The sequence below is a fragment of the Corvus moneduloides genome, chromosome 30 (genome assembly GCF_009650955.1).
Source record: "Corvus moneduloides isolate bCorMon1 chromosome 30, bCorMon1.pri, whole genome shotgun sequence".
NCBI lineage: Eukaryota > Metazoa > Chordata > Aves > Passeriformes > Corvidae > Corvus > Corvus moneduloides.
The window spans coordinates 392,363-414,333 of NC_045505.1; the positions used below are offsets into that span (position 1 = coordinate 392,363).

At 66.7% G+C, this 21,971-nt stretch overlaps 3 protein-coding genes across 5 annotated transcripts; 1 reads left to right on the plus strand and 2 right to left on the minus strand.

Annotated features, from left to right (window-relative positions):
• Positions 1 to 107: 107 nt before the first annotated feature.
• On the minus strand, positions 108 to 4,978 carry NEMP1 (nuclear envelope integral membrane protein 1). The gene is made up of 10 exons (XM_032093943.1): positions 4,671 to 4,978; positions 3,956 to 4,077; positions 3,666 to 3,876; positions 3,337 to 3,409; positions 3,130 to 3,223; positions 2,850 to 2,964; positions 2,442 to 2,667; positions 1,740 to 1,913; positions 1,295 to 1,506; positions 108 to 842 (listed from the first exon to the last, which is right to left on the minus strand). Exons 1-9 carry the CDS (start codon positions 4,765 to 4,767, stop codon positions 1,296 to 1,298), a joined length of 1,323 nt encoding a protein of 440 aa, XP_031949834.1. The 5' UTR covers positions 4,768 to 4,978; the 3' UTR covers positions 108 to 842; position 1,295.
• A 1,714-nt stretch (positions 4,979 to 6,692) lies between these two features.
• On the plus strand, positions 6,693 to 11,127 carry NAB2 (NGFI-A binding protein 2). 3 transcript variants are annotated; one of them, XM_032093926.1, is made up of 7 exons: positions 6,693 to 6,748; positions 7,763 to 8,564; positions 8,782 to 8,915; positions 9,407 to 9,458; positions 9,621 to 9,753; positions 9,840 to 10,040; positions 10,152 to 11,127. In XM_032093926.1, exons 2-7 carry the CDS (start codon positions 7,770 to 7,772, stop codon positions 10,244 to 10,246), a joined length of 1,410 nt encoding a protein of 469 aa, XP_031949817.1. In that variant the 5' UTR covers positions 6,693 to 6,748; positions 7,763 to 7,769; the 3' UTR covers positions 10,247 to 11,127. The 3 variants fall into 3 exon arrangements, with proteins under 3 accessions (XP_031949817.1, XP_031949818.1, XP_031949816.1); XM_032093925.1 differs by lacking the exon at positions 6,693 to 6,748 and having other exon boundaries at positions 7,534 to 8,564; XM_032093927.1 differs by lacking the exons at positions 6,693 to 6,748; positions 9,840 to 10,040 and having other exon boundaries at positions 7,533 to 8,564.
• Positions 11,128 to 11,615: 488 nt separating this feature from the next.
• On the minus strand, positions 11,616 to 21,500 carry STAT6 (signal transducer and activator of transcription 6). The gene is made up of 20 exons (XM_032093886.1): positions 21,167 to 21,500; positions 17,640 to 17,769; positions 17,395 to 17,533; positions 15,793 to 15,876; positions 15,403 to 15,707; positions 15,157 to 15,288; positions 14,858 to 15,046; positions 14,701 to 14,788; positions 14,477 to 14,599; positions 14,257 to 14,349; positions 13,919 to 14,125; positions 13,748 to 13,842; positions 13,517 to 13,653; positions 13,264 to 13,410; positions 13,010 to 13,079; positions 12,610 to 12,738; positions 12,419 to 12,523; positions 12,238 to 12,318; positions 11,873 to 12,019; positions 11,616 to 11,796 (listed from the first exon to the last, which is right to left on the minus strand). Exons 1-20 carry the CDS (start codon positions 21,483 to 21,485, stop codon positions 11,616 to 11,618), a joined length of 2,901 nt encoding a protein of 966 aa, XP_031949777.1. The 5' UTR covers positions 21,486 to 21,500.
• Between the last annotated feature and the right edge of the window lie 471 nt (positions 21,501 to 21,971).

A 21,971-nucleotide genomic window follows, 5' to 3' on the forward strand; every position in this document is an offset into this window, starting at 1 on the left:
TGGCACCCAGGAGCTGTTGTGTCCCCGTGCCCCATCCCCAGCAGAACGACCTCCTGCAGGTGGATGAGCCCTGGGGCCACAGCAGGACGAACAAATCAGGCTCAGGACCTAAAAAACATGTCTTTATTAAAAATATAATCAGTCATTCACCACACTGAGGGTGGGGGGATGCAGTAACAGAGGCTGCTCACACCTGAGCAGGGAGGAAAGCGCAACGAGGGCCGGGGAGCAAACCTGGGACTGGGACAAAAAATGATGGCAAAAGCTCCAGCAGCGGCACAGGTGAGGTAGGGGCTGGGCTGGGGCTCCCCAGGACAGCTGAGACACTACGAGGAGGTGAGGGCAGCGTTATTGCTTAGGAAGTTGCATAGATTGGGGCGTCCCCTCCAGCTTTGTGCTTTGGCAGAGCTCCCCAGCCAGCACTGGGAACCCAACAGCGGCAACGTCACCCTCAGTCCCTGCCTGCACCCACTGGGAGAGGAGTAACAGCAGGAGAAGGGCTGCGAGGCAGGGAGGAAGCACATCCACGCTCATCCTCAGCTCTGGCATGGGGAGAGGGGCTGAGCACGGCCTCTACCCCAGCACCACATCCAGGGGCAGCCGGCAGACCCCGAGGCTCCACAGCTCCATCCGGCAGGCACCAGAGTTTTTGGTATTCACACGGGATTGAAGGCAAGGCAGAGGCGTGGCCCGACCAGCTGGAGCCGTCTGATGTGTTTGTAACAGGAGGAGGAGGAGCCGGGCACGGGCAGCTCCCTCCGCACGGCTCCAGGCAGGTGCTGAGCACGCAGGTACGGGCGGACACGTCCAAAGTTCCTCTCGTGTGTGTCACCCTCGGGCACCTGTACAGGAGATGGAGGGGAAGGTCTGTCCCCACCCCAGCGCAGGGAAAAGGGCTCCTGTCTGCATCCCACAGCTGTGGCACTGAGGGATGGAGCCAGGTGAGCACCCAGGCTTGGGAGGGGGTCCCTGCTCCGGGGGGTCCCACCCTGGGAGCTCACAAACACCCGCTGCAAAAGTTGGGGTGGGTCCAGTCTGCATCCAGGACCAGGTGACCTCCCAGCCTTGGGGGGGCTCCCATGTGTCCCACCTCCCCCCAGCACCCAGGGCTGTGCTGACAACAGCGTTCACACCTCAGGCAGGAGCTGCAGGGAAAGAGGAGGGGGTCTGACCCCCTTTTCTCCCTGTCAGAGGGGGTCCATCCCCACAGGGTTCATCTCCCCCTAAGGTCCATCCCCACCACACCTGGAGCAGCCCAGCAGTGGTTCTGCTCCTTGGCCCCAGGGCAGCTGACCTCACTGGACATCCAGATGGTTGTGGGGCAGGGAATCACTCCTGTGATTCCCAGCAAAGGAGTCATTGACACTGTCCTCATCATCATCATCATCGTCATCCTCCTCGAACAGCTGCTCGTCAATGAAGAGACTTTCCAGGCCGAACTCCCGCTCGTGGACAGACACCTCGTTGGGGGTGACGTGCGAGGCACCACCCACAAAGTCAGCAAACCTGGGAGAAGCCAGGGAGCAGCACGTTGGGCAGGTGTGTCCAGCACCTCTGGATATGCCCTGACACATGTGGGTGAAGCGTTTTGGTGCCGCGACTGGGCATTATCCATCCTTTCCCCCCGGTCACTCTGCGCTCCCACACAGCCTGGATCTGTGTCTCTGTCGCTAAGGACAGAGGTGACAGCACAAAGGGACACAGGGTGGCCACCCCGAGCTCGCTGGCAGGGGTGTTACCTTTTGGGAGACTGGATGCGGGACACCGTGCTCCAGGCAGAGAATTCGGGGCTCTGGCAGAAGCTCCGCAGCTCTGCCAGGGCCTTGCGGGTCTCCACCTCGCCCTGGAGCCGATATTCCTCCTCTGTCAGCAGACGAGGGGGGGTCGGGCCCAGCTTGGAACTCTGCACCCTCCTGCCAGGGGGGAAACACCAGTTACTGCCCTCCTGGATGGGGTGGGACCTCCAGGGTGGGACCAGCTCCCGGGGCAGGAACTCTCAGGACAGAACCCCTGGGGCAGGACCACCTTCCAGGGCAGGATCCCTGGAGCAGGAACTCTAAGGCAAGATGAGCTCCTGAGTCAGGACCACCTTCCAGGGCAGGAATTCTGGGGCAGGACCAGCTCCTGAGTCAGGACCATCTTGCAGGGAAGGAAATCTGGTGCAGGACCAGCTCCTGGGGCCAGACCAGTTCCTGAGACATGAATCCCTAGGGCAGACCAAGCTCCCAGGGCAGCTGGCAGTGGGGAAAGCGGAACACACCCCTCCAGCCTCTGCTCCTCACTCCCTCTCCTGCACCAGTCCCAGGGGAAAAAGGGCACAGTTACCCACCCCACTCCCACACTGCAGTGAAAACACCCCTGATCTGTGGCACAGGCTCCACCCAGCAGCTCATCCCGACCCAGCTGGGAGCCACGAGCAGCTGGAATTCCACAGGCCTCACCGGTAGGCAGCGAAGGCCCATTGCAAGGGGTAATCCAGGTTCTTGGTGCAGATGGCGACGAGCACCAGGCCCAGGGCGATGGGATGGATCTGGATGCCCGAGTACATCAGCAGCAGCCCCAGCAGCTGCAGGGCCCAGGAGAGGAGGTTGATGCTGCGCTCGTTCTCCAGGGGGCCGTACCTGTAGCACACGGCGAAGCTCAGCAAGCCCACGAAGAGCAGGTAACCTGTGGGACAGCACAGGGATGGGGCAGAAATTTGGGGCTACATGAGGATGAGGGTGAACTTGACACCACCCCCTTGGAGCACCGGCAGGGATGGGGAGCCTCAGCGTCGCTCCCCAGCACGTTCCAGCTCCGTTAGGAGACGTTCAGTTGGTGAACTGGTGAGTCCCAGGGCTCTCTCCTACCTAACAGGTACTGCCAGTAGGACTTGCAGATCTCCCGCAGGTTCTTGAAGATCAGCTGGAGCAGGTACAGGGAAAAGGACCAACCTCCGACCAGCAGGAAGTACACAGGGCTTTTCTGGGGGAGGACAAGGGGGAGTTGCAGGCAGGCAGTGGGGCAGCTGTGGGTACCTCCCCCAGGTGCTGAGCTGCTCTGTGCCAAGCCCAGCCCATCCCAGTACTACACCAGTATGGAAAGGGTTATGAGGCTGCTGACCACTCATCCCCAGGAGATGACACCTACTTTGGGCATGACCTTGGACATCATGTAGACGAGGACGAGCAGCGAGGCCAACAAACCAACGCTGATGCCAGCTGAGTAGTAGAAGATTTGGCTCCTAAAATGATCACACCGGGTGTTTTATGGGTACCTGTGCACAAACACCCCCCACCCGGGAGCCACCGGGCACTGCCCACCTGCCCCAGCCCCTGGGGAAAGGAGGGCACTCACCTGCTCAGTGTGTCCCCACAGAAGAACAACAGCAGGCCCAGGAAGAAAACAAGGAACAGCTTAGGATCAAAGCCTGTGAAGAGAGCGAATCCCAGTGGAGAGGGGCACAGTGGGAAGCTCCCACCTGCCACAGGGTCACAAGGACGGGGATGGGGCAGTGTCCAGGTGAACCTCCAAGTGCCCCAAATGCCCCCACATTGCCTTCCGCAGACCCAATGCCCTTCCTGAGGAAGGAACAGCCTTGCTGGTCCTTGGCTCATGAGCTGCTGCATCCTGTTGTCCCCCGGGCAGCCCCAGGCCCCCTTTCCCCCACCAGGCAGGGGACGTACGTCGGAAGAGAACGACGGAGTAGGTGGTGCCGGGCTCCAGCAGCTCGACCTTGAGGCAGGTTTTGTTGCTGTAGAGATCCACGTCGATGCTGGTGTCGTTGAGCTTCCCCCGCAGGAAGGAGAACACCACGTTCCACACGCTGAACTTCTCCAGCTCCTCCTCGCTGTCCACCTGGGTGACGCGGATCATCCGGCTGCTGGTGACGCGGATCTGTCGGGAAGCGAGGCGGGAATGGATGGAGGGGCTGGAGCGGGGAGGATCTGCTGCCTCCTCCTCCTCCTCCTCTCACCTGTGTCCTCGTCCAGATGTCGTGCCATCGTGGCACGCGGGTGTTGGTGTAGCAGAAGCGCTGGGATTCCCTGTGGTGGTAAGTGTGGCCCTCCTGGAGCGGGATGATGGGATCCTTGGCGCCTGGGAAGTGCACAGGGAGAAGTTCAGGCACTGCTCCCCTCTGCTTCACCCACCAAACACTCTACTGCCCTTTGCCTCCCCGGGGATCCTCCCTTTAGGCATATTCCCCACGGTCCTGCCGCTGTTTTCCTTGGAATACACCCTCTGGTTCTTTTTTGGGATAACCCCGTGCCCTGGGCTGTCGGGGTCAGCACAGCCCCATCCCTGCGCCCATTCCAGCTCGACTCCTAGCTCCAGAACCGTTCCCACCTCAGGGACATCAATCCGAGGGTGTCTCCGGCCAGCGCTCGCCCCCCGGGGTGAAGCGGCTCCCGAATCGCACGGAAGGCCCGGTCGCACCGGGAGATCGGGACAGCGGGACACGAAATCCCGGTCCCACCGGGCCGCACCGACCCCCGAGCATGGAGGCCCCGGGAAGCGCTCAGAGGGTTCCCTGGTGGGGCAGGGGGTCTCTCAGCGGGCACCGGGAAGTTGCCCGTGGCGCAGGCCGCTGGTCCCATTCTGCAGCCACGCTGCCCGGGGGCTGTCGCCGTCCCGCTCCCCGCCATGACGCCCCCCCGGTCCCCGCTCAGGGACGCCGCCGCCCCGCACACCTGCAGCTTCCACGATCAGGAAGGGCAGGAGCAGCAACAGCAGCAACAGCAACACCGGCAGAACCGGGAGCCGCCGCTGCCCCGGAGGCGGATTCATCCCTCCCGCCGAGGCTGCGCCGGCCGCTTCCGCTTCCGCCGCCGAGGAGCGGCGACAGCCAATAGGAGAGGAGCTCGCCGGGCTTTGTCCCCGATTGACAGCTAAGATAACCTATCAGAAAGCAACTATGATCTGGCTCCCGCCCCCGCTGCCTGCCGCGTTGATTGACAGTACGTTTAACCTATCAGCATGGTGCGTGCAGGAAGCAGCCATTGTCCCGCCCCCGGTTGCCACGGTGACCAACATGCCCGCCGTTCATTCACCAGCCCCGCCCCGCTCCGTTAACGGCTCTGACAGACACGCCCTTCAGCCTATCAGAGCGCAGGTACAGCCGGCCACGCCCCCACCCCCTCATGAATCCCGTCTGATTGACAACCGCCTCCGCCTATCAGGGCGCGGCCTCGCGTTGTTTGTGTGAATGGGTCACGCGTGGGGGGCGCGCAGGTCCCGCCCCTCGCCCCCAGCGCCCCTCCCCCGGCAGCCGAACCCGCGGCCTCGGGCCCCGCCGGGACGGGGCCGTGCCGGGGCGGACGTGGGACGCGGGTCACCGGTGACACCCGGCGCGGAGTGGGTCCCGCATCCCACGGGCCAAGGGGCGGCTCGGCTCGGCCGGGGGACTCCAGTTCGCCCCACTGCCGGCACCGTCCGTCCCCTCGCAGCGAGGCTCCCCCAGCCCCGGCAAGAGGGTGCCGCCCTCCGCGTGGGTCCCTCCTCGTGGGGCGGTGGCCGCCCGTGGGCGAGCAGCGGGGAGCGGGCTCGGGCGGCCCCCCCGCTCCCCCTCCGCGGGCCGTGGGCGGCGGAGCCGGGAAGCGGCGGGGCCGTGGGCGGAGGATGTGCGTCAGCCGGGGGCAGCGCCGGGGCTGGGAACGGCCCCGCCGCGCCGGACGCCTGGTCGTGGAGAGAAGGGGGGGGGGCGTGACAAGGGGGCGGTGGGGAGAGGGGGGTGAACCGGGAGGACTGGGGCAGGACCCCCGCGATGGGGGCCGTGCCCGTACGGGACCCCCCGGCTGCTCCCCCGGTAGCTCCGGGGATGTGCCCCGGACACCGGCACGGCCCCCCCGGGCACGATCGCGCGGGGGCGGCTCGGGCCGCACGCCAGGCGCCGGCCGCGGTATAAATAGCGCCGAGCCACGCAGGGCCGGACCGGGGTGCGGGCCGTGACACCCCCCCTCCTGCCTCCCTCGGGAGGGACCCCGGTGCTGCGGGCGAGGGGCTTCAGCATCCCCCCCAGCCCACCCGAGAAACCTCCGTGCGCTCCCGTTTTCGCTGCTCCGGGGCGCCGCGGGGGTGCTCACCCCGAAGCCTATCGATGGCAGCGTGTGTGTGCCGGTGACACCAAGCGCCAGCCCTTCGCCGGGGCTCCGGCACCGGGGCAGGGCTGCCGGGACAGCGGTGCCGGTGCTCGGAGCATCCCCGCGCCCGGTCGGGTTGTCACCGAAACCGGCGATGCTGCGAGCGCTGCCCGCGGGAGCCCCGGGATTCAGGGTGTCCACAGCAGCAACCGAGCACCGTGTCCTCTTCGGGGGGTTCTGCCTCTCCCACGGACCGCCCCCCCCGTGCCCCGCGGGTCCTCCCCGGTCTCTGCCGGGGCTGCGGGACCCCCGATGCCGCCGTGCGGGGCGCCGCTCCCGCTCCCCTCCCGCTGCTCCGGTGCCGGGGGGGGAAGAAGGGGGGCCCGGTGCCGCCGCCCCCGCCGCTGCCCCCCCCCCCCGCGCTCGGCGGGGGCGGCAGCCGCGGGATCCGCCCCCGGGGCCTCCCACGCGCGGCGCAGCCGGGGCCGCTGCTATTTCACGGTCCCGCCCGTGTGGGCGGCGCGCAGAGCGGCGCGGCGCGGCGGAGGGAGCGCGCCCGGCCCGGCCGCGGGACCCCCGGACCCCGGCACCCCCCGGACCCCCGGCTAGAGCCGGCCCCGGAGCCCCCCCGCCCCTCCCCGGCCGCCCGGCGGGGCGGGCGGAGCGGACGGAGGCGGTTCCAGGCGGCGGTGAGCGAGCGGGGGACGGAGGGAGGGGACGGGGCACCGGGGGGCACCGGCCAGGGCGGGGGTCCCGGGGGACGGTGGCCATGGTGGGACTGGGGGGACCGTAGGGGGGGCGGAGCACCGAGGGACACCGGGCAGGGCGGGGGGCCCAAGGGGTGTTGGCCACGGGGCTCCGGGCGGGTCCGGGGCGCCGGGATGATGCACGGGGAGAGGATGGTCCCGATGGGACCGGGGACACCGCGTTACCGGGGGGTACCGGACGGGGTAGGGGGCTCGTGGGAGGATGGCCTCGGTGGGATCGTGGGGGCAAAGAGGGACCGTGGGGATGGCGGGGGGATGGGACACCGGGGGTCACCGGGCAGGGCAGGGAGCCCGGGGAAGGGATGGACCCCGGTGGGTCTGGGAGGGACGGGGAGGGATGGGACACCGGGTGGGTTCAGAGCACCGGAGGGCACCAAACAGGTGCGGGGGCACTGAGGGAGGATGGCCCTGGTGGGACCGGGGTGGGGATGGGGGCACCGAGCGGGGCGGGGTCACCGGGGAAGGATGGCCCTGATGGGATCCAGGGGACCACAAGGGAACAGGGCACGGGCAGGGCAGGGGGCCTGGGAGAGGTCGGCCATGGTGGGATCGGCACTGGCACATCATCCCCGGGGATGGGGCAGCTGGGGAAGCCCCACGTGTGTCCTGCCCCGTGCGGGGACCGGGGGGGGGGGGGGGCTGCGTGGCTGGGGGGGGGCGGGGGCTGGGCACAGCCCAGGGTAGGGGGGAGGGGCTGAGATGAGGGGGACCCCACTCGTGTCTGTGCCATGTCCGGGGGCTGTGGCTGCAGGGACCATCCCAGCCCGGGGCACATGGATGGGACTGGGTGCCCGTGGGGTTTAGGGACACTGGAACAGCCGTACCTGGGAGTGCCCCCTCTACCCTTTACCCCCGGGCCCAAGGGTGGGGAGGGGGTTTCTCCTGCATGTCCGTCCATCCCGGTGGTGAGTCCGTCTGTCCCTCTGTCCACCACAGGCTCGCCATGGCCCTGCCCCGCACACTGGGGGAGCTGCAGCTGTACCGGGTGCTGCAACGCGCCAACCTGCTGGGCTACTATGAGACCTTCATCCAGCAAGGGGGGGACGACGTGCAGCAGCTCTGCGAGGCAGGCGAGGAGGAGTTCCTGGAGATCATGGCGCTGGTGGGCATGGCCACCAAGCCCCTCCACGTCCGCCGCCTCCAGAAGGCCCTGCGCGAGTGGGCCTCCAACCCGGGGCTTTTCAGCCAGCCCGTCTCGGCCGTCCCGGTCAGCAGCATCCCTCTCTTCAAGCTCTCTGAGGCCGGCGGGCGCAAGGCGCTCAGCAACGGGCACGCCAGCCCCGGCGAGGCCGCGAGCAAGGGGGCTGGCAGCGCCGGGACGCCCCCGGCCCGCAGCCCCACGGAGCCGGGGGAGAAGCTGTCACCGTCGGCGGCTCCACCATGGCCGGGAAGGAGCACCCCTGAGTCGGAGGGTGGTGGGGACGAGGAGCCGGGGGGTCCCCCCTTCTCCCCGGGCGGGAGTGGCGGGGAGCAGGCAGCGGGCACGGAGCTGGAACCGGAGTTGGCACGGACGGTGGTGGAGAGCGTGGAGCGGCTGCTGCAGAGCTGCCCCCGAGGTGGCGAGGCTGAGCTGCGGGCGCTGATGAAGCTCAACAAGAAGCTGGCCAAGGCTGTGGGGCACATCTTCCAGCTGGAGGACGGTGACCGGCAGAAGGAGGAGGAGATCCGCCGGCACAGCGCGATCTATGGCCGCGGCGAGGCCCGGCGCCGCGAGGGCAAGCAGCTCACCCTGCACGAGGTAGGCTCCGTGCTTGAAGTTCCCGGGATGTGCTGGGTTGGGACAGGGACTGGGGCGGCTCTGGGGGTGTGGGTGGGTGGGATTCGAGGTCTGCTCCCACCCAGGTGGCATCTGCCAGCCTGGAGCCAGTGCTGCCTTAGCCGAGGGTCGCGTGGGCGCTGCTGTCCCGTGGGCGCTGCCGTCCCTGTCCCCGCTCACGCATCATCTCTGCCCCCAGCTCATCATCAACGAGGCGGCCGCCCAGTTCTGCCTGCGGGACAACTCGCTGCTGCTGCGGCGTGTCGAGCTCTTCTCGCTGTCCCGACAGGTCGCACGGGAGAGCACCTACCTGTCCTCACTCAAGGTCGCCAGGTGAGCCAGATCTGGGAAACCCCTGCCTCGTAGGCCTAGGGGGGCTTGGCTGTCATCCCCTTGCACCCTGGGAGCTGAGCTGGATGGGGCCAGGACCCTGCGGCCCCCAGTTCCCCTTTCCCAGTGTGGGTGGTTTCTGCCTGACCTCGGAGCGTGGGAGGTGGGGAGGATGGGAATGACGGGGATGCCAGGCGTGGGGGGGGATGCCAGGCGTGGGGGGGGATGCCAGGTGTGGGGAGGGGGATGCCAGCCAGCAAAGGGATGCCACTGGGGATAGCCCATCTCTTGCCTCTATCCCCAAAGCCCCCTGCCCACCGTGCCAGGGCTGCCTTTTCCTTTCGCTCTCCAGCTGCTTTCCTCTTTTTCCACCCCCAATTCCATCCGTGCCAGAACCCGAATCTCTGGCATTGCCCTGCCTGGTGGCTCCCCTCACAGCGTGGGGCCTTGCTGTGGCCACCGCCACATCTGACACAGCCCCTTTCCACCCCCAGGGCCCATCCCGAGGACAGCGGTGCCGTCGTGGCCAAGCGGCTCAAGCAGGAGGTGGGTGCAGGTGCAGGGGGAGCGTGTGCAGGTGTGCACACCTGTGAGCGTGGGTCTGACGGCGCAACGTGCCTGGGGCTGCTCTGCCAGCTCGGGGTGACGGCCGTGGGTGTGCTGGGGTGGGTGGCACAGGGGACCTGCTCACCTGTGCGCTCCTGGCAGGCGGGAGAGCAGAGCCGCCCTGAGCTACTGGCACTGCCGGTGGGGCTGGAGCCTCCCGGGGCCGCGTACCGAGCCAGCCTGGAGGAGGACACGGGCAGCCTGTCTGGGGAGAGCCTCGACGGCCACTTGCAGGGTGAGTGGGGGTCCCTCCCCTTCCCGGAGGGCTGGTGGTGGCCGGCCCCCGGCCCCTCGCGCTGACTCTCGGCCCTCTCTCGGCAGCGGCGGGGGCCTGTCCCCGACTGACCCCTCCGCCCGGTGCTGCCCCGGACGTGCCCCTCGGCCTCGCGCCCCACGGGCTCTGGAGCCGCCACATCCTCCAGCAGACGCTGATGGACGAGGGGCTGCGCCTGGCCCGGCTGGTCTCGCACGAGCGCGTGGGGCGGCTCAGCCCCTGCCTGCCGGGGAAGCCCCCGGGACCAGGTGAGCCCCCGCGGGGCCGGGGGGGCTTTGCCGTGGGCAGGGGTCAGGGCGGCACCGCTGCCTTCTGCTACGGAACCGTGTCCTGACGCCACCTCCGTGTTGTCCCCACAGAGTTCGAGGACGGGCTGGCAGAACGGGGTCCTCCGGCCCCCCCAGAGCCCCCTCGGGGCACCATCAAGGTGGAGCAGGAGACCAGCCGGCAGTGAGGCCCCTGGAGCCCCCCCGCCACCATTAACGAAGCAATAACGTGCTGGGGGACGGGTGCGGCGGCGCTCCGGGCCCGGGGAGCTTGGGGGGGGGGGGGGGGGTGTCTCAGCCACAGCTCCCCGGCCCCCTCCCGTCCCGCACCGACGCTCTGGTTACCTCAGCCGCGGCGGGATGCGACTCCCCGCAGCAGCAATACCCTCATCCCGCCCGGCTCTGCGCCCCCGCCGCCCCCCAGGGCTGGGGAGCCCTCGATGGACTGGAGCCCCCTGTACAGCCTCCCCCCCTCCCCTCCGTGCTGACCGTCCCCCTCCCCGGCCCCGTCACCGCGCGGGGACAGACGCGTCGCACTGTGCGCTCCCACGTCAGCGCTGCCGCCCACGCCGGGCACACGGTCCCCCCCCACCCGCAGCGCCCACGCACCAGCCGCCAGCCCCCTCCCCGCAGCACGTGCCAGCTCACTGTGCACCCACCCTGCGACCCCCCCCCAGCACCGCATCGGCTGTAAATACCCCCCCCACCCCCGCAGCCCCCGCACGCGGCCCCCCACACCCCCCCCCCCATCCCGCACCCCGATACCTGCGTGTGCTTCAAGCATGGTCCCTGTGCCGGGGGGTGTCACACGTGCCGGGGGGTGTCACCCCCTCCCAGCACGAAGCAGGCGGCGTTTGACGGGCACTGGGGAGGTGCTGTCCCCCCCCTCCACCCCAACCCCTCCTTCCCCCCCCCCCATCCCCAGAAGCCGTGCCCAGCCCCGGGGTTCCCACCCCCCCCGTTAGGACTGTGTGGTGTCTTTTTAGAGCATTAGCGACTCTTCCTTTGTACCGTGTACAGTAGATTATTTATTTTGTTATTTTGGAATAAAACTTTATTTTATGGCTTATCTTCCTGCCCCCTGCTCCAGCTTGGAGGGGGGGAGGGGGTGGGGAGCAGCTCAAAACCCCAAAGCAAGCGCTGACTGCGGGGGTGCGAGGGGGCCGTGTCCCCCTCCATGGGGGTCCCGGTGTCTACCCCCGCCGGGCACCGGGCTGGCACCTCCGCCCCGGCGCCGTTCGCGCTGCCGCCTCCCGCCCCCGCGGTGACTCATCCCGGCGGCGTGGGCTGGGGGCACCGCGTGCGGCTGCCGGTGCCCCCCACGCAGGACGGGGCCCCTGCGCCTGCACCCCCTCACCCGCGGACCCCCGGCAGCGGCGGGGGCGGGCAGCAATGCAAGGGGGGGGGCGGGGGTTACCCCAAATCCCCCCAACCCCACCTTTCCCAGTTGGAGTTTCCACCCCTGCACGAGTCGTATCAAGTCCGTGAACCCAGACAAGGCTGGGAGGGAGTGGGGGGGTCCCAGTCCGATGTCCCGCCTCCCCCCCGGTAGCCCCCTCACGCGTGTCCCGGCCGGATGCTGTCATCCCACCGCGCCTCCCCCAGCCCCCAGCAGGATGGGCTGGAATTGGGGTACCCGCTGTGCTGCGGGAGGGGCGCGAAGGGGGGCAACAGGGGCACATCCTGCAGGAACTGCTCCAACTCTGAGCCCGGTGACTGCTCCATGCTGGGTGACATCCTGGGGACAGAGGCAGCAGGATGACCGGGGGGGATTGGGAGAGGGTTTCCCTCTGCTGACCCCTCCCCGTGCTTACCACCGCGGGGAGCTCTGCAGCGGCCCATCCTCCACGGCCGGGAACGGGGGCAGCTCGGGCATCTCCTCATCCCGCGGCTCCACAGAGGGACCCCCGGGCAGCAGCTGCGAGACCTCCCCGGGCATGTACTGGTTGGGCATGAAGGGTCTGGAGGGAGAAAGAATGGTGTAGAATGGTGTAGAAAGGCATTGGGGGGGCACGGCTTGGTTTTGGGGGGCTGGTGTGGGGCTCCTCCAGGGAGCACCAGCAGGGCAGAGCACTGGGAGCACCGGTCAGCTGGGGATGGCTGCTCCAGGTCTGGGGTGGGAGGGAGAAAAGGGGTGCAGGGCAGGGTGGCCCCCTTCCACCTGTGTGCCAGGTCTTACCCGGGGGTCCTGAAGGCAGGTTCCTGGCAGTGGGACAGCGAGGGGTCCATGGCCAGGGGCGACGAGAGAATCGGTGATGGGCTGTGGGGAGGGGGAGCACTCAGAGAGGGGGGAACACCCCCTGACCCTGCTGGGGGGCAGAGGGGTGCCCACCCTGCCCCCCACCGTTCCCTGCTCCTACCTGTGGAAGGGGGAGCTGAGCCTGTCGGGGACCATCATGTTCATGTTGCTCTCAACCGCGGGGTAGCCCGTGGGGATGGGCTGGGGGCAGAACGGAGTGGGGGGGCTGCAGTGCACACACACACAGAGGTTCAGATTGAGGGGGGGACTCTGCCACAGCCCCCACTCCCCACCCCACAGCAGGGCACTCACCAGATGGGGGGCAGCACTGGCTGCAGACTCTCAGGGTGCAGCTCTGGCTGCAGCATGGGGGGCAGGCTGAACACCTGCACCTGGGGGGCCTCGGGGGGGGCCCCCATGGTGCTTGGAGGCTGCTGGTCCCTGCAAAAGCACATGGTCCCCATCAGCATGGCCAGGTCCAGGCTCTGAAGGGGGACATGTGCCGGTGGGTGCTCGGGGGTAGGGTGGTAGGTGCACAGACGTGCCCCAGCGCAGCTCGGGGGGCCCACAGGGGACTCTTCACTCATCAGCACAGCTCTGTTTTTCCCAGTCAGGGATTTCCCTGCCCTGGGGGATGCTCAGGCCGGCCAGGGGTCGTGCAAACCCAGGTCTGTGCAAACCCTGGCCCACGTGCACACAGCCTCGCACCCACCTTTCGCTTTCCACCGTCATCTTGATGGCAGTGGAGACGTAACCCCGGACGTCCTTGCCTGTCTGCTCTTCTGCTCAGGGAGGAGAAGCATCCATGAGCCACCACCTCCCACCACCGTGCCCTGCCAACCCTCTTTGCCACCACCCCCGCAAACGCTGGGGCCACCTGGGTGAGACCCAAGACACCCCCCACGGCATTGCTGGGGTGCAGAGGGGCAGCACAGCCCAGGGCCCATCCTGGACCCCTCCACTCACTGTTGTAGTGACTCCCAAACGCCTGATCCTTGGGGATGTTGGGGTACAGATTGCGGAGCTGCCCCAGGTCCCGGATCCGGTCGCCGAGGGAGCGGATGGACAAATCCTTGGCAGAGAAGGGCTGGATGTTTTCCACCTGGCTGGAGCCTGAGCGAGGGAAGACATGTCACGGGATTCCAGTGCTGGTTCCTGTAACACCCCACAGCTGTTGGCAAGAAGGGCCCCCCCTGCACAGCCTCTGACCCCATCTCACCGTCCTTGCCCCGGATGACGTAAGCGATGGTGACGCCCCCGATCTCAGAGTCGCTGAAGCGGAGCAGGAAGGTCCCATCTGGCTCCGCGCTCAGCAGTTTGCACACGTACTGCTTGCTGATGAAGCCCACAATGAGCCTGGAGGGGTGGACAGGTAGGGAAGAGGGATCAGGATCACCCAGGGTGGTGGGGTGGGATCAGGACTCCCAAAGCTCAGCCCCGGGGCACCCACCTGTCTGACCAGTAACTTTTGAGGCATCTCTTGGTGAGGTCCAGGACTCCATCAAACCACTGCCAGAAGGTGAATCCCCGGCCAGGGAGGATCTCCTGAGGCAGAGAGAGGCCATGAGGTTCCCCATGGCCACGCTGGCTCCTGCCCACCCTGGCCAGCCCTCCCAGTCACCTTGTTGAACTGGGCCCAGGAGACGTGGCGGCTCTGGAAGTCCTCGAACCTGGCGCTGTGGTCATTGAAGATCTTCTGGGCCAGGAAGAAGTAGTGCTCCTTGAGGAGCCCCTTGGTGGTCTGCACCTCTGCCATGAACTTCAGGTTCAGGGTGTCACACATCTTCTCCCAGGGCACCCGCTCGGCCACCACGAAGGGCACCCGGTCCTGTGGGCAGGGGGTCATCAGGACAGGATGCTCACCCTTGGACTCCTGCTCCAGCCTGCACTGTTGCCCCCCCCTCCAGAGCCCACCCAGCCCCAGGTTCCAGCTCCTTCCCTCTGGCTCCTGGCACTCACAATCTCGGAGAAGGCGTTATCCCACAGCACGGTGGCTTTGGCGTTGTTGTCCTGGTTCCCGTGGACGATGACCACGATGGGCAGAGACAGGACCTGGGGGCAGAGAGTGGCCCTGAGCCAAGTGTGGTGGCTGCCCTGGGACTGTCCCAGCCCAGCACAGGTGTCCCACAGGGGAAGGCTCAGCACATCCAGCCCCATCCCATGCCAGAGGAGCTGGTACCTGGAGTTGGATGGAGATGTTGCTGGGGGTCAAGGCCACATTGGTGCTGAATAGGACGGCGCATTTCTCCTCCGTCACCGACTCGGAGCCCTTCCGCTCGCAGCGCTTGATCTTCTTCAGCAGCTGGGGAGGGAAAGCTGAGCATCCCCAGCCTCGGAACTCCCAAAAACCCAACGGAGACCCCAGCAGAGCCCCCAGCCCGGCCCCTCACTGGTGGCACTCACCACGTTCTTGAAGTTGGCGCAGCAGGTCCCGCTGGTGGGGTTGGTCTCCAGGGCCACCATGTTGTGCATGATCTCCCCCGTGCTCTCGCTGGGCAGAGGAGGGGGTCAGGGGGGCACGGCAGTGGGGAAGCCCCCCCTCCTCACCTCCACTGCTCACCTGAGGGTGTTGCTGTAGTTGCTGAGCTCCAGCTCCCGTGCCTGTTTCTCCGTCACCATGTCAGCCCTCACCACGTAGGGCTTGGGCGCTGCTTTCAGCAGCTGCGGGCCCAGCAGGAACCGGACGCTTGCCTGGAACTTGGTCTGGGTCTTCAGCACCTGTGGGGGCTGCTTCTCCACCAGGAAGGAGCTGAGGGACAAAGGGACACCATGGCACTTAGCACAGCACCTGCCAGCTCTGCCACCAGCCCCTGCAGACCCACCTCAACCCTTGGCCACCACAGCCCCCCAGCCTGTTACCTCTTGACCAGGCTGGACAACACCTCGTTCAAGCGCTCCAGGAGCCGGGGCAGCAGCTCAGGCCCCAGCTCTGTGCTCGCTGCCATCACCTGCTGCTGCAGCTGGAAGTAAACCTCGACCAGCTTCTCACACCTGGGGAAAGGGGGACCCTCAGCACCCCACCATCACTCACCTGGAGCCCCTCGGGCCAGTGCAGGGAGTAGGGGGTTGCTCAGAGTCCCCCAGCCCCACCCGGTGCCCCCCCACCTCTTCTGCAGTGGTGCCAGGTTCTCCTCGAAGATGGCCCCATTCCCTGCCAGCTGCTGTTGTCTCTTCCAGATCTGAATCCTCTTCAGGACCTGCTGTTTGGCCACCTCCAGCTCCTTCACAGCCTCCAGGGTGAGGGTGGGCAGTTCCCTGGGGGCTGTGGAGCTCTCCACGGCCCCGTCCCGCCCCGGCCCCTCTTCCCGGAGTGCCTGGATCTCACGGACTCGATGCTGCAGCCGCTGCAGCCCCACGTTGAACTTCAGCTCCTCCTGCCGCCGGTGGAAGCTGAGGGGCAGGTGGCGGTCCTGGGACAGAGCAGAGCGGGGTCAGTGGGGGCTGCTGCCAGTCCTGCACCTCGGGGTGCCCGGGAGGGGGGCAGGGACCACCCACCCGTTTGAGCACAGCCGCCTTCTCGCCCTCCAGGATGGCTCTCATGACAGCCACCAGCCGCAGCGGGTCGTGGCGGAAGGTGCTCTGGGGGGACACAAATGGGGGGTGTCGGGGGGGCAGGACACGTGCCCCCTGTTCCTGGCCCCCTCCCACCCCAGCCCCTTCCCACAGCACCTGGCCAAGGCAATTCGGGGGTTCCACAACCACCACAGAGCTGATTTCCAGCTTTTAAACCTCTTTAAATGGCGCACAGAATCATGGAATATCTGGAGGTGGAGGGACCATCAGGATCATCGGCTCCAACTCCATTTTTTTGTATAAAAAGTAGAAGAATCCACTTCAAATTGGGAAAAAAAAAAAAAATTCCAAACCAAAAAAGAATTCTCCATTCCCGTGAGCATTTCCTCCAGCTTGACACCTGGGGGAGACTCTCCCAGCTGCCCTGGGCGGATCAATGCTTTCCTCTGAAAACAGGGAGAGGAATTCCCCGCTGGCTCCGTTCCTGTGTCCCATGCCAGCTCCTCCGGCCTTCACGCATTTCCCAAATTAGCTACTTCCCAAAACAGCAGCAAAACACCATGGGGGGAATGGCTGATGACGCACTTGGTGGGTTCCTGTGCCGGTGGGAGCTCCACTTCGAGGGGCTGGATGCAGCCCTGTGGGCTCTTCCAGGGAAAATGTGGGATTCAGGGGGTGAGAGAACCAGGTTTGGCTCCCAGCCCTGTGGTTGCCCAATCTGGGGGTGACCTGGCTCCCACCACCCACGGCAGCAGCAAGAACAGGGAACACCCCAGATGGGTGTGGAGAAATGAGGATTTGGTGGTCCGGGATGAGGGATGGATGGAGGGAGGAGGGAACACAGATAGGCTGCTCTGCTTCAACATTTTAAATAATAAAAAATCCCTAAGCTGAAACATCTGCTCGTTTCCTACAGCAAAAAGCAACAGTCTTGTTTTGGAAAGTCACTCTGCTCCCCAGAAGTTGTGAGTAAAGCTGATCCCTTCCCAAATGTTGGATATTAAAAAGGTCTGTTACCAAAAAAGCAGAGTTTTCAACCAGAATGGGGCTCTGGGAGTGAGCCCTGCTCAGCCCTGGTGCTCTGAGCTTTGCTGGCCAGAGGGTTGGGAAAGGACAGAGCAATTCCAACAGCCTTGATAAGAGAAAGGTCCCCAAAAACGAAACCTAGAGCTCACGGCAGGAGGAAATGCAGCCCCACATGGCCTGGGGAAAGGAGAAATCAAACAGCCGAGCAGAAAATGGGGAACATCTGGTGAGACAGCCCCCAGGTGCCAACAACTGGGGGTGAGTGGGGCCACGGGGGCTGAGGGGCTCAGGAGGGTCCCCATGGGACTGTTTGAGGGGGGATGTGGCAGCTCCCTGTGGGCCACTGGGCTGCAGAGCCTGGGATACAAACAAACCCCTCTGTCCTCTGTAACACCCCAAAAACCCAGCTGCTGAGTCTGCTCATTGCCCACAAGGCTGGAAAGGGGTGTCACACAGGGACCATCCTAAGGCATCGAGCCCTTCCAGCATAAAATAATCAAGTTTTCCTGGGAACTGGCTGCGATCCCAGCGTGACCCAGCCCCAGGGTCCCCGCGCACCTCGATGCCGCTGACTTGCTGCAGGATCTGGCACTGCTGCCCGTCGCTGCTGGCAGCGCTGCGGAGTTTCTCCAGCATGTCTGACAGCATCCTGCTGGCCATGCTGGTGCAGAAGGTGTCAGAGCCATTGATGAACTCCCTGGAGAGGGGAGAAGTTGGGAGAATGGGCATGGATCCCCCACCCTCCCCTGTGTGACCCCCCCGCCTCGTGCTGCTCTGAGGAGGAAGGGTCCCGGGAGACTCACCAGGGCTGGTTCTCCAGCCACTCGGCCAGGAGACAGCGCAGGCTCCGGGGAAACTCCGTGGAGAGGCTGCTGAACTCCTCCGGTGGCATGTGGGACACCAGGTTCCAGAGGGACATCTTGGAACAGTCACCTGTAAACAAAAAGGAGAGGGGATGAGGGCAGGGCCAATGGAGCAGCCCCCAGCCCAACCCTGGCAGGGCTGAGGACCAAGAGCCTCTCACGGAGGGGGCAAGAGCTGCTGCTTGTCTCTTCCTGTCTGAACATGCTGCTCCACTGGGGTGGGGCTGCTGGGGAGGAGAAGGAATGGGAAGCTTGATTCAGGATCAGCCTCTTGGGCAATCCTGGGCGGGCTGGCAGCCCACTTTGTGCCTCACCTTCCCGTGTCTCCGGGGAACCCCTGCTCCTTCTGCCATGGGTGTCACACAAGGACACTCAGAGGGACAGGCAAGTGCTGCTAGACTTGGCACAGGAGAGCTGGGAGAGCCGGAAGACTGTGGAAACCCCTGGGAGTGGGAGAAGTGTGAACTCCCCCGAGCTTGGTGAGGCCGTTCTGCTGGGGTGATCCCAGTGAGGTGGCTCGGCTGCCCCCCAAACTTCCTCAGGTGTCCCCTGCAAGGAGGGCCCCTTCCCCAGCTGCCCCTCACGCTTGGTGGGCTCCAGAGATCACGGAAAGCAAGAAGAGGACTGGAATGAGGCGCTAGATAGGGAACTCCACCTGGAACGCCTGGGCTGGGTGCTCACGGCCCCACCACACCCCAAGGCGGACGTCAGAACCCCAACATTCCCAGCCCGTCCCCTCAGCAGTGCCCGCGCCTCTTCCCGACAGCTCCCGCCCTTCCTCCCCCCACGCTCGCTCCCTCGGGCTCCGCCGCAGCCCCGTGGGCCCGGCCGGCCAGCGGGGTCCCCACACACACACACCTCGCTGCCGGTTCCGCCGGCCCCACCCGGGGCCAAGGCCCGATCCCGCGGCGGATCCCGCAGCGCCGGCGTCTCACGGCCCAGCCGAGGGGCCGGGGCACCGGCGGGACCCCCGGGCCGGCCCGTCCGCCCGGGCCTGGCTCGCCGTGCCCTCAGGCGAGCGGGGGGACGCGGAGCCGCGTCACGTCCCGTGTCCCCGCGGGCAGCGCGTTCCCCACGGGCCTGGGCCGCGCGGAGCCGCCGAAGGCGCAGGGCGGAGGTGGAGCTGAGGCGCTCCGAGAGCCCTGCGAGGGGAAGGAAGCCGGCGTCACTGGGCAACGTCGCAGCCGGAGCAAACAAACGCCTGCGGCCTGCAGCGAGCAGCCCCAGGGAGCGGCGGGTGCACCCCGGGGTGTTCCGCGTCCCATGGGAGCAGCCCTCACGGAGCTCCGTGTGCCGCCACTCCAGTGAGGAACCAACCATGGTGGCTGGAGGCTGACGCCTTCCAGAAATGCGTTTGCTTTCGACTCCATGCCTGCCCGGAGCAAACAGATCCGGGTGATACACTGCAGTGAACGGCCCAGGGGATGAGGTTATGCCGGAGGGGTCAATGCCCGGTGGGAGATGGACCCAGCAATTCTGGGAATGCTGCTGGGCTTCTCCCCACAGTCCCGGGGGGATCTTGGCAGGAGGGAAAAACAGCCTCTCCTTTTGCCAGCCTCGAGGTTAATCCCTTTCCTCCTCCCCTATTAAACCTGTATTTCTGCTCAGCCCTGGGAGGCAGCTGCTGGCTGGAAGCGCCAACCTGGAGTGTAAGCCTTAAGCCAAGCATGCCTGGATCTGCTGAGAGTCTGCAGGAGAAGCTGCACTGCTCCCTCCTCCCACTGCCCAGGAGGAGCTCGATGGGGGGAACATTCCTGTCCCATCCTGGCATCAGTCACAGCAGTTCCTACAGCCCAGCTGTGCCCAGTTTCCTTCCCATCCTAATTTCCATGTTTCCTTCTTCTTCTCCTTCTGCAGTAGAGCTTTTCCTCAGTTCCCTCCTGGGGGCAACATCCCATGGGGACCCTCCTCCAGGTCATCTGGGGGAGCCGAGGTCGCAGGGGCACAGCTGCGTTGTGGCTGGGGAAACCGGCTCGACACGGGGCAGGGTAGGGCACCCGGGGAGGGGGCACAGCCGCCCCCCGCCCACTGTCCCTCCCCAAACCCCCTCGACGCAGCCACTTTCTCTTCCTCCTCCACCCGACAGGCTTCGCCTCCTCGTGGGACTGGGGGTCTTCCGGGCGGGGAGGTGGTTCAGGACGAGCCCGGGCACGGGGGGTGGGGGGCTCAGGGACCCCCACACTCTCAGTACGGGCTTTGTGCTTCCTCACTGCAACAGGAAACCCTTTCCCCAAGCCGGAGCTGCCGTACACTCCCCGTCCCCTTCCCTGTCCCGAGGTGCCGTACGTCCCACGGATGTTACTCATTAACCACCAGCCCTTCCTGGCAGCCAACCGCAGCCCCCCACTCTCGGGAGGGCTGTGCCGGGGGGACAGGGACTGACCCCAGCCCTGGCCATGTCCCCGCTGCCGTCTGCGATCTCGCAGCCTGGCGCAGGTGGGTCCCTCAGAGCACCGTCCTTATCCTGCGGGGCACCTCGGGGCACCGTCCTTATCCTGCCGGCCGCTCGGCAGATTCCCCGGGGCTTTCGCAGGGACGCTCACGCTCGGTGGGCTCCAGAGATCACGAGACAGGGATCCAGAGATCAGGAGCAGGGACAGATGCTCCGAGGTTTTCCAAATGCTTGGGACACCCGGACTCCTCTCCGGCTCTGCCCTCGCGGGGAAGAGCCCGAGGGACATGGCTGCCTCTCAGCGTGCCTCAGTTTCCCTGGGGTGCTGGGGATGCCAGTGCTGCCAGCGTTCTCCAGCCGAGGCCAGGACACGGGACACAGTGGGACACCGGTGACAGTGCCACGGGGAGGACACCGCGGAGCCCACGTGTTTGGGAGGGGGGGCTGCCCACTGCTGACTGCGCTCGTCAGCGAGCGAAAGTTTCTCTGGTGTGTAGGAAGAGGAGCGGGGCCTTCCCCAGGAGACCCAACCCAGGATGAGTCACGGCTCGGGGAGTCCGCGCTGGAACTCGCTGTCCAGGTCCCACCGGCGGGACGGGGGAAGGGGTCTTCCTTTGCCCCACCCACCCCCCAAACAGCGGCATGCCAGGAGATCCGAGTTCCAGGAGAGCGGGGTGCCAGGCGAGGGGGTGCCAGGAGAGCGGGGTGCCATCCTCTGCACCCACCCAGCAGCGGGTGCTCTGGACTGCGGGTCGAGCTGGGCTGCGTTTCCATCTGCGCGGCCGATGCAGCCTCGGCGCCACCGGTCCCGGAGCCCCTTCCCCATCCCACCCCCAAGCACCCCAGTGAGGGGCTGACGGTCGCTCCGCTCCCCCTCAGAGGCCCCGCTCAGCCTGTCACACGTCGCACTGCCCACCGCCGGAGCAGGGAGGTGCCTCTGGACAGCCCCCCGCCCCTGGGACACTCCGCAGAGCCCCGTCCCCCCCGGCTCTCAGCTCGGTGCCCCTGCCCGAGTTCCGGGCCGGGGCGGGAGGTGCCAAGCGGCGGCAGAGTCCCCGGCGCCGTCCCCCGTTACCTGGCGAGAGCAGCCGCGGGCGGGGGGCGGCCGGTCCGGCCGGTCCCCGCGGCCCCTCGTTCACTCCATAGCGGCGGCGGGCGCGGCCGGTCCCCGCGGCGGCCCCGCTCCGCCGGGAAGCGCCGAGCGCAGGAAGGGGGAGGAGACGTGCGAGCGGAGGGGTGGGAGGGCACCGGGACCGGGACCAGCTTCGGCAGGACCTGGGACTCCCGGACCGCTCCACCGAGGGGCTGCGGCACCCATCGGCTCCGCGCCTGCCCCATATCAGCCCCCCACCCACTGGTGACCTCACTCCTGCCCCGTATCTCCCCGTTCCCATCTCCCATCATGACCCCACTCTTACCCCATACCCCACTCGTGACCCCACATCTGACTCACCCACTGCTCCCGCCCACGCGTGCCCCTCCCTCCCATCTGTGACACCCACCCCTGACCCTACTCCTGCTCTAATCAGGTCCCTCTTCGCTGTCCTTCCAAGCCCCCGCCCATCCCCGTGGGTGCCCCCCGCCCATTCCCGCGGGTGCTCTCGCACCCGGGCAGCCCCGGTTCCGTGGCCCCGCCGTTCCCGGGTACATCGGGCCGGGCCGTTGGTCCCGGACTGCACCTTCACCGCATGGTTTGAGCCCCCGTCCCCATCCTGGGGTCCGAGCCCGCGGCTGGTCCCGGGCTGTGTCCGCCTCTGCCTGCGCCCTCCGGTACCGAGCCGAGGACGAGAGCGGGGGCACTGAAAAAGGGTGCTCGTTGTTTGGGGAGGTTGCTGCTGCACGGGGGTACCCGCCCCGCCCCAGGGCGCTCCTAATGCCGC

Excerpts from the sequence above, each read along its gene's own strand:
- NEMP1 (XM_032093943.1), bottom strand. The coding sequence starts at position 4,767 with ATGAATCCGCCTCCGGGGCAGCGGCGGCTCCCGGTTCTGCCGGTGTTG. Across the intron at positions 3,224-3,336 it reads TGTGGGGACACACTGAGCAG|GAGCCAAATCTTCTACTACT; the intron begins GTGAGTGCCCTC and ends TGATCATTTTAG. Across the intron at positions 2,965-3,129 it reads TGTCCAAGGTCATGCCCAAA|AAAAGCCCTGTGTACTTCCT; the intron begins GTAGGTGTCATC and ends GTCCTCCCCCAG.
- NAB2 (XM_032093925.1), top strand. The coding sequence starts at position 7,713 with ATGTCCGTCCATCCCGGTGGTGAGTCCGTCTGTCCCTCTGTCCACCAC. Across the intron at positions 8,565-8,781 it reads AGCAGCTCACCCTGCACGAG|CTCATCATCAACGAGGCGGC; the intron begins GTAGGCTCCGTG and ends CTCTGCCCCCAG. Across the intron at positions 8,916-9,406 it reads TCCTCACTCAAGGTCGCCAG|GGCCCATCCCGAGGACAGCG; the intron begins GTGAGCCAGATC and ends TTCCACCCCCAG.
- STAT6 (XM_032093886.1), bottom strand. The coding sequence starts at position 21,485 with ATGGGAACGGGGAGATACGGGGCAGGAGTGAGGTCACCAGTGGGTGGG. Across the intron at positions 15,289-15,402 it reads CTGGCACCACTGCAGAAGAG|GTGTGAGAAGCTGGTCGAGG; the intron begins GTGGGGGGGCAC and ends CCCTTTCCCCAG. Across the intron at positions 13,411-13,516 it reads CGTCATCCGGGGCAAGGACG|GCTCCAGCCAGGTGGAAAAC; the intron begins GTGAGATGGGGT and ends TCCCTCGCTCAG.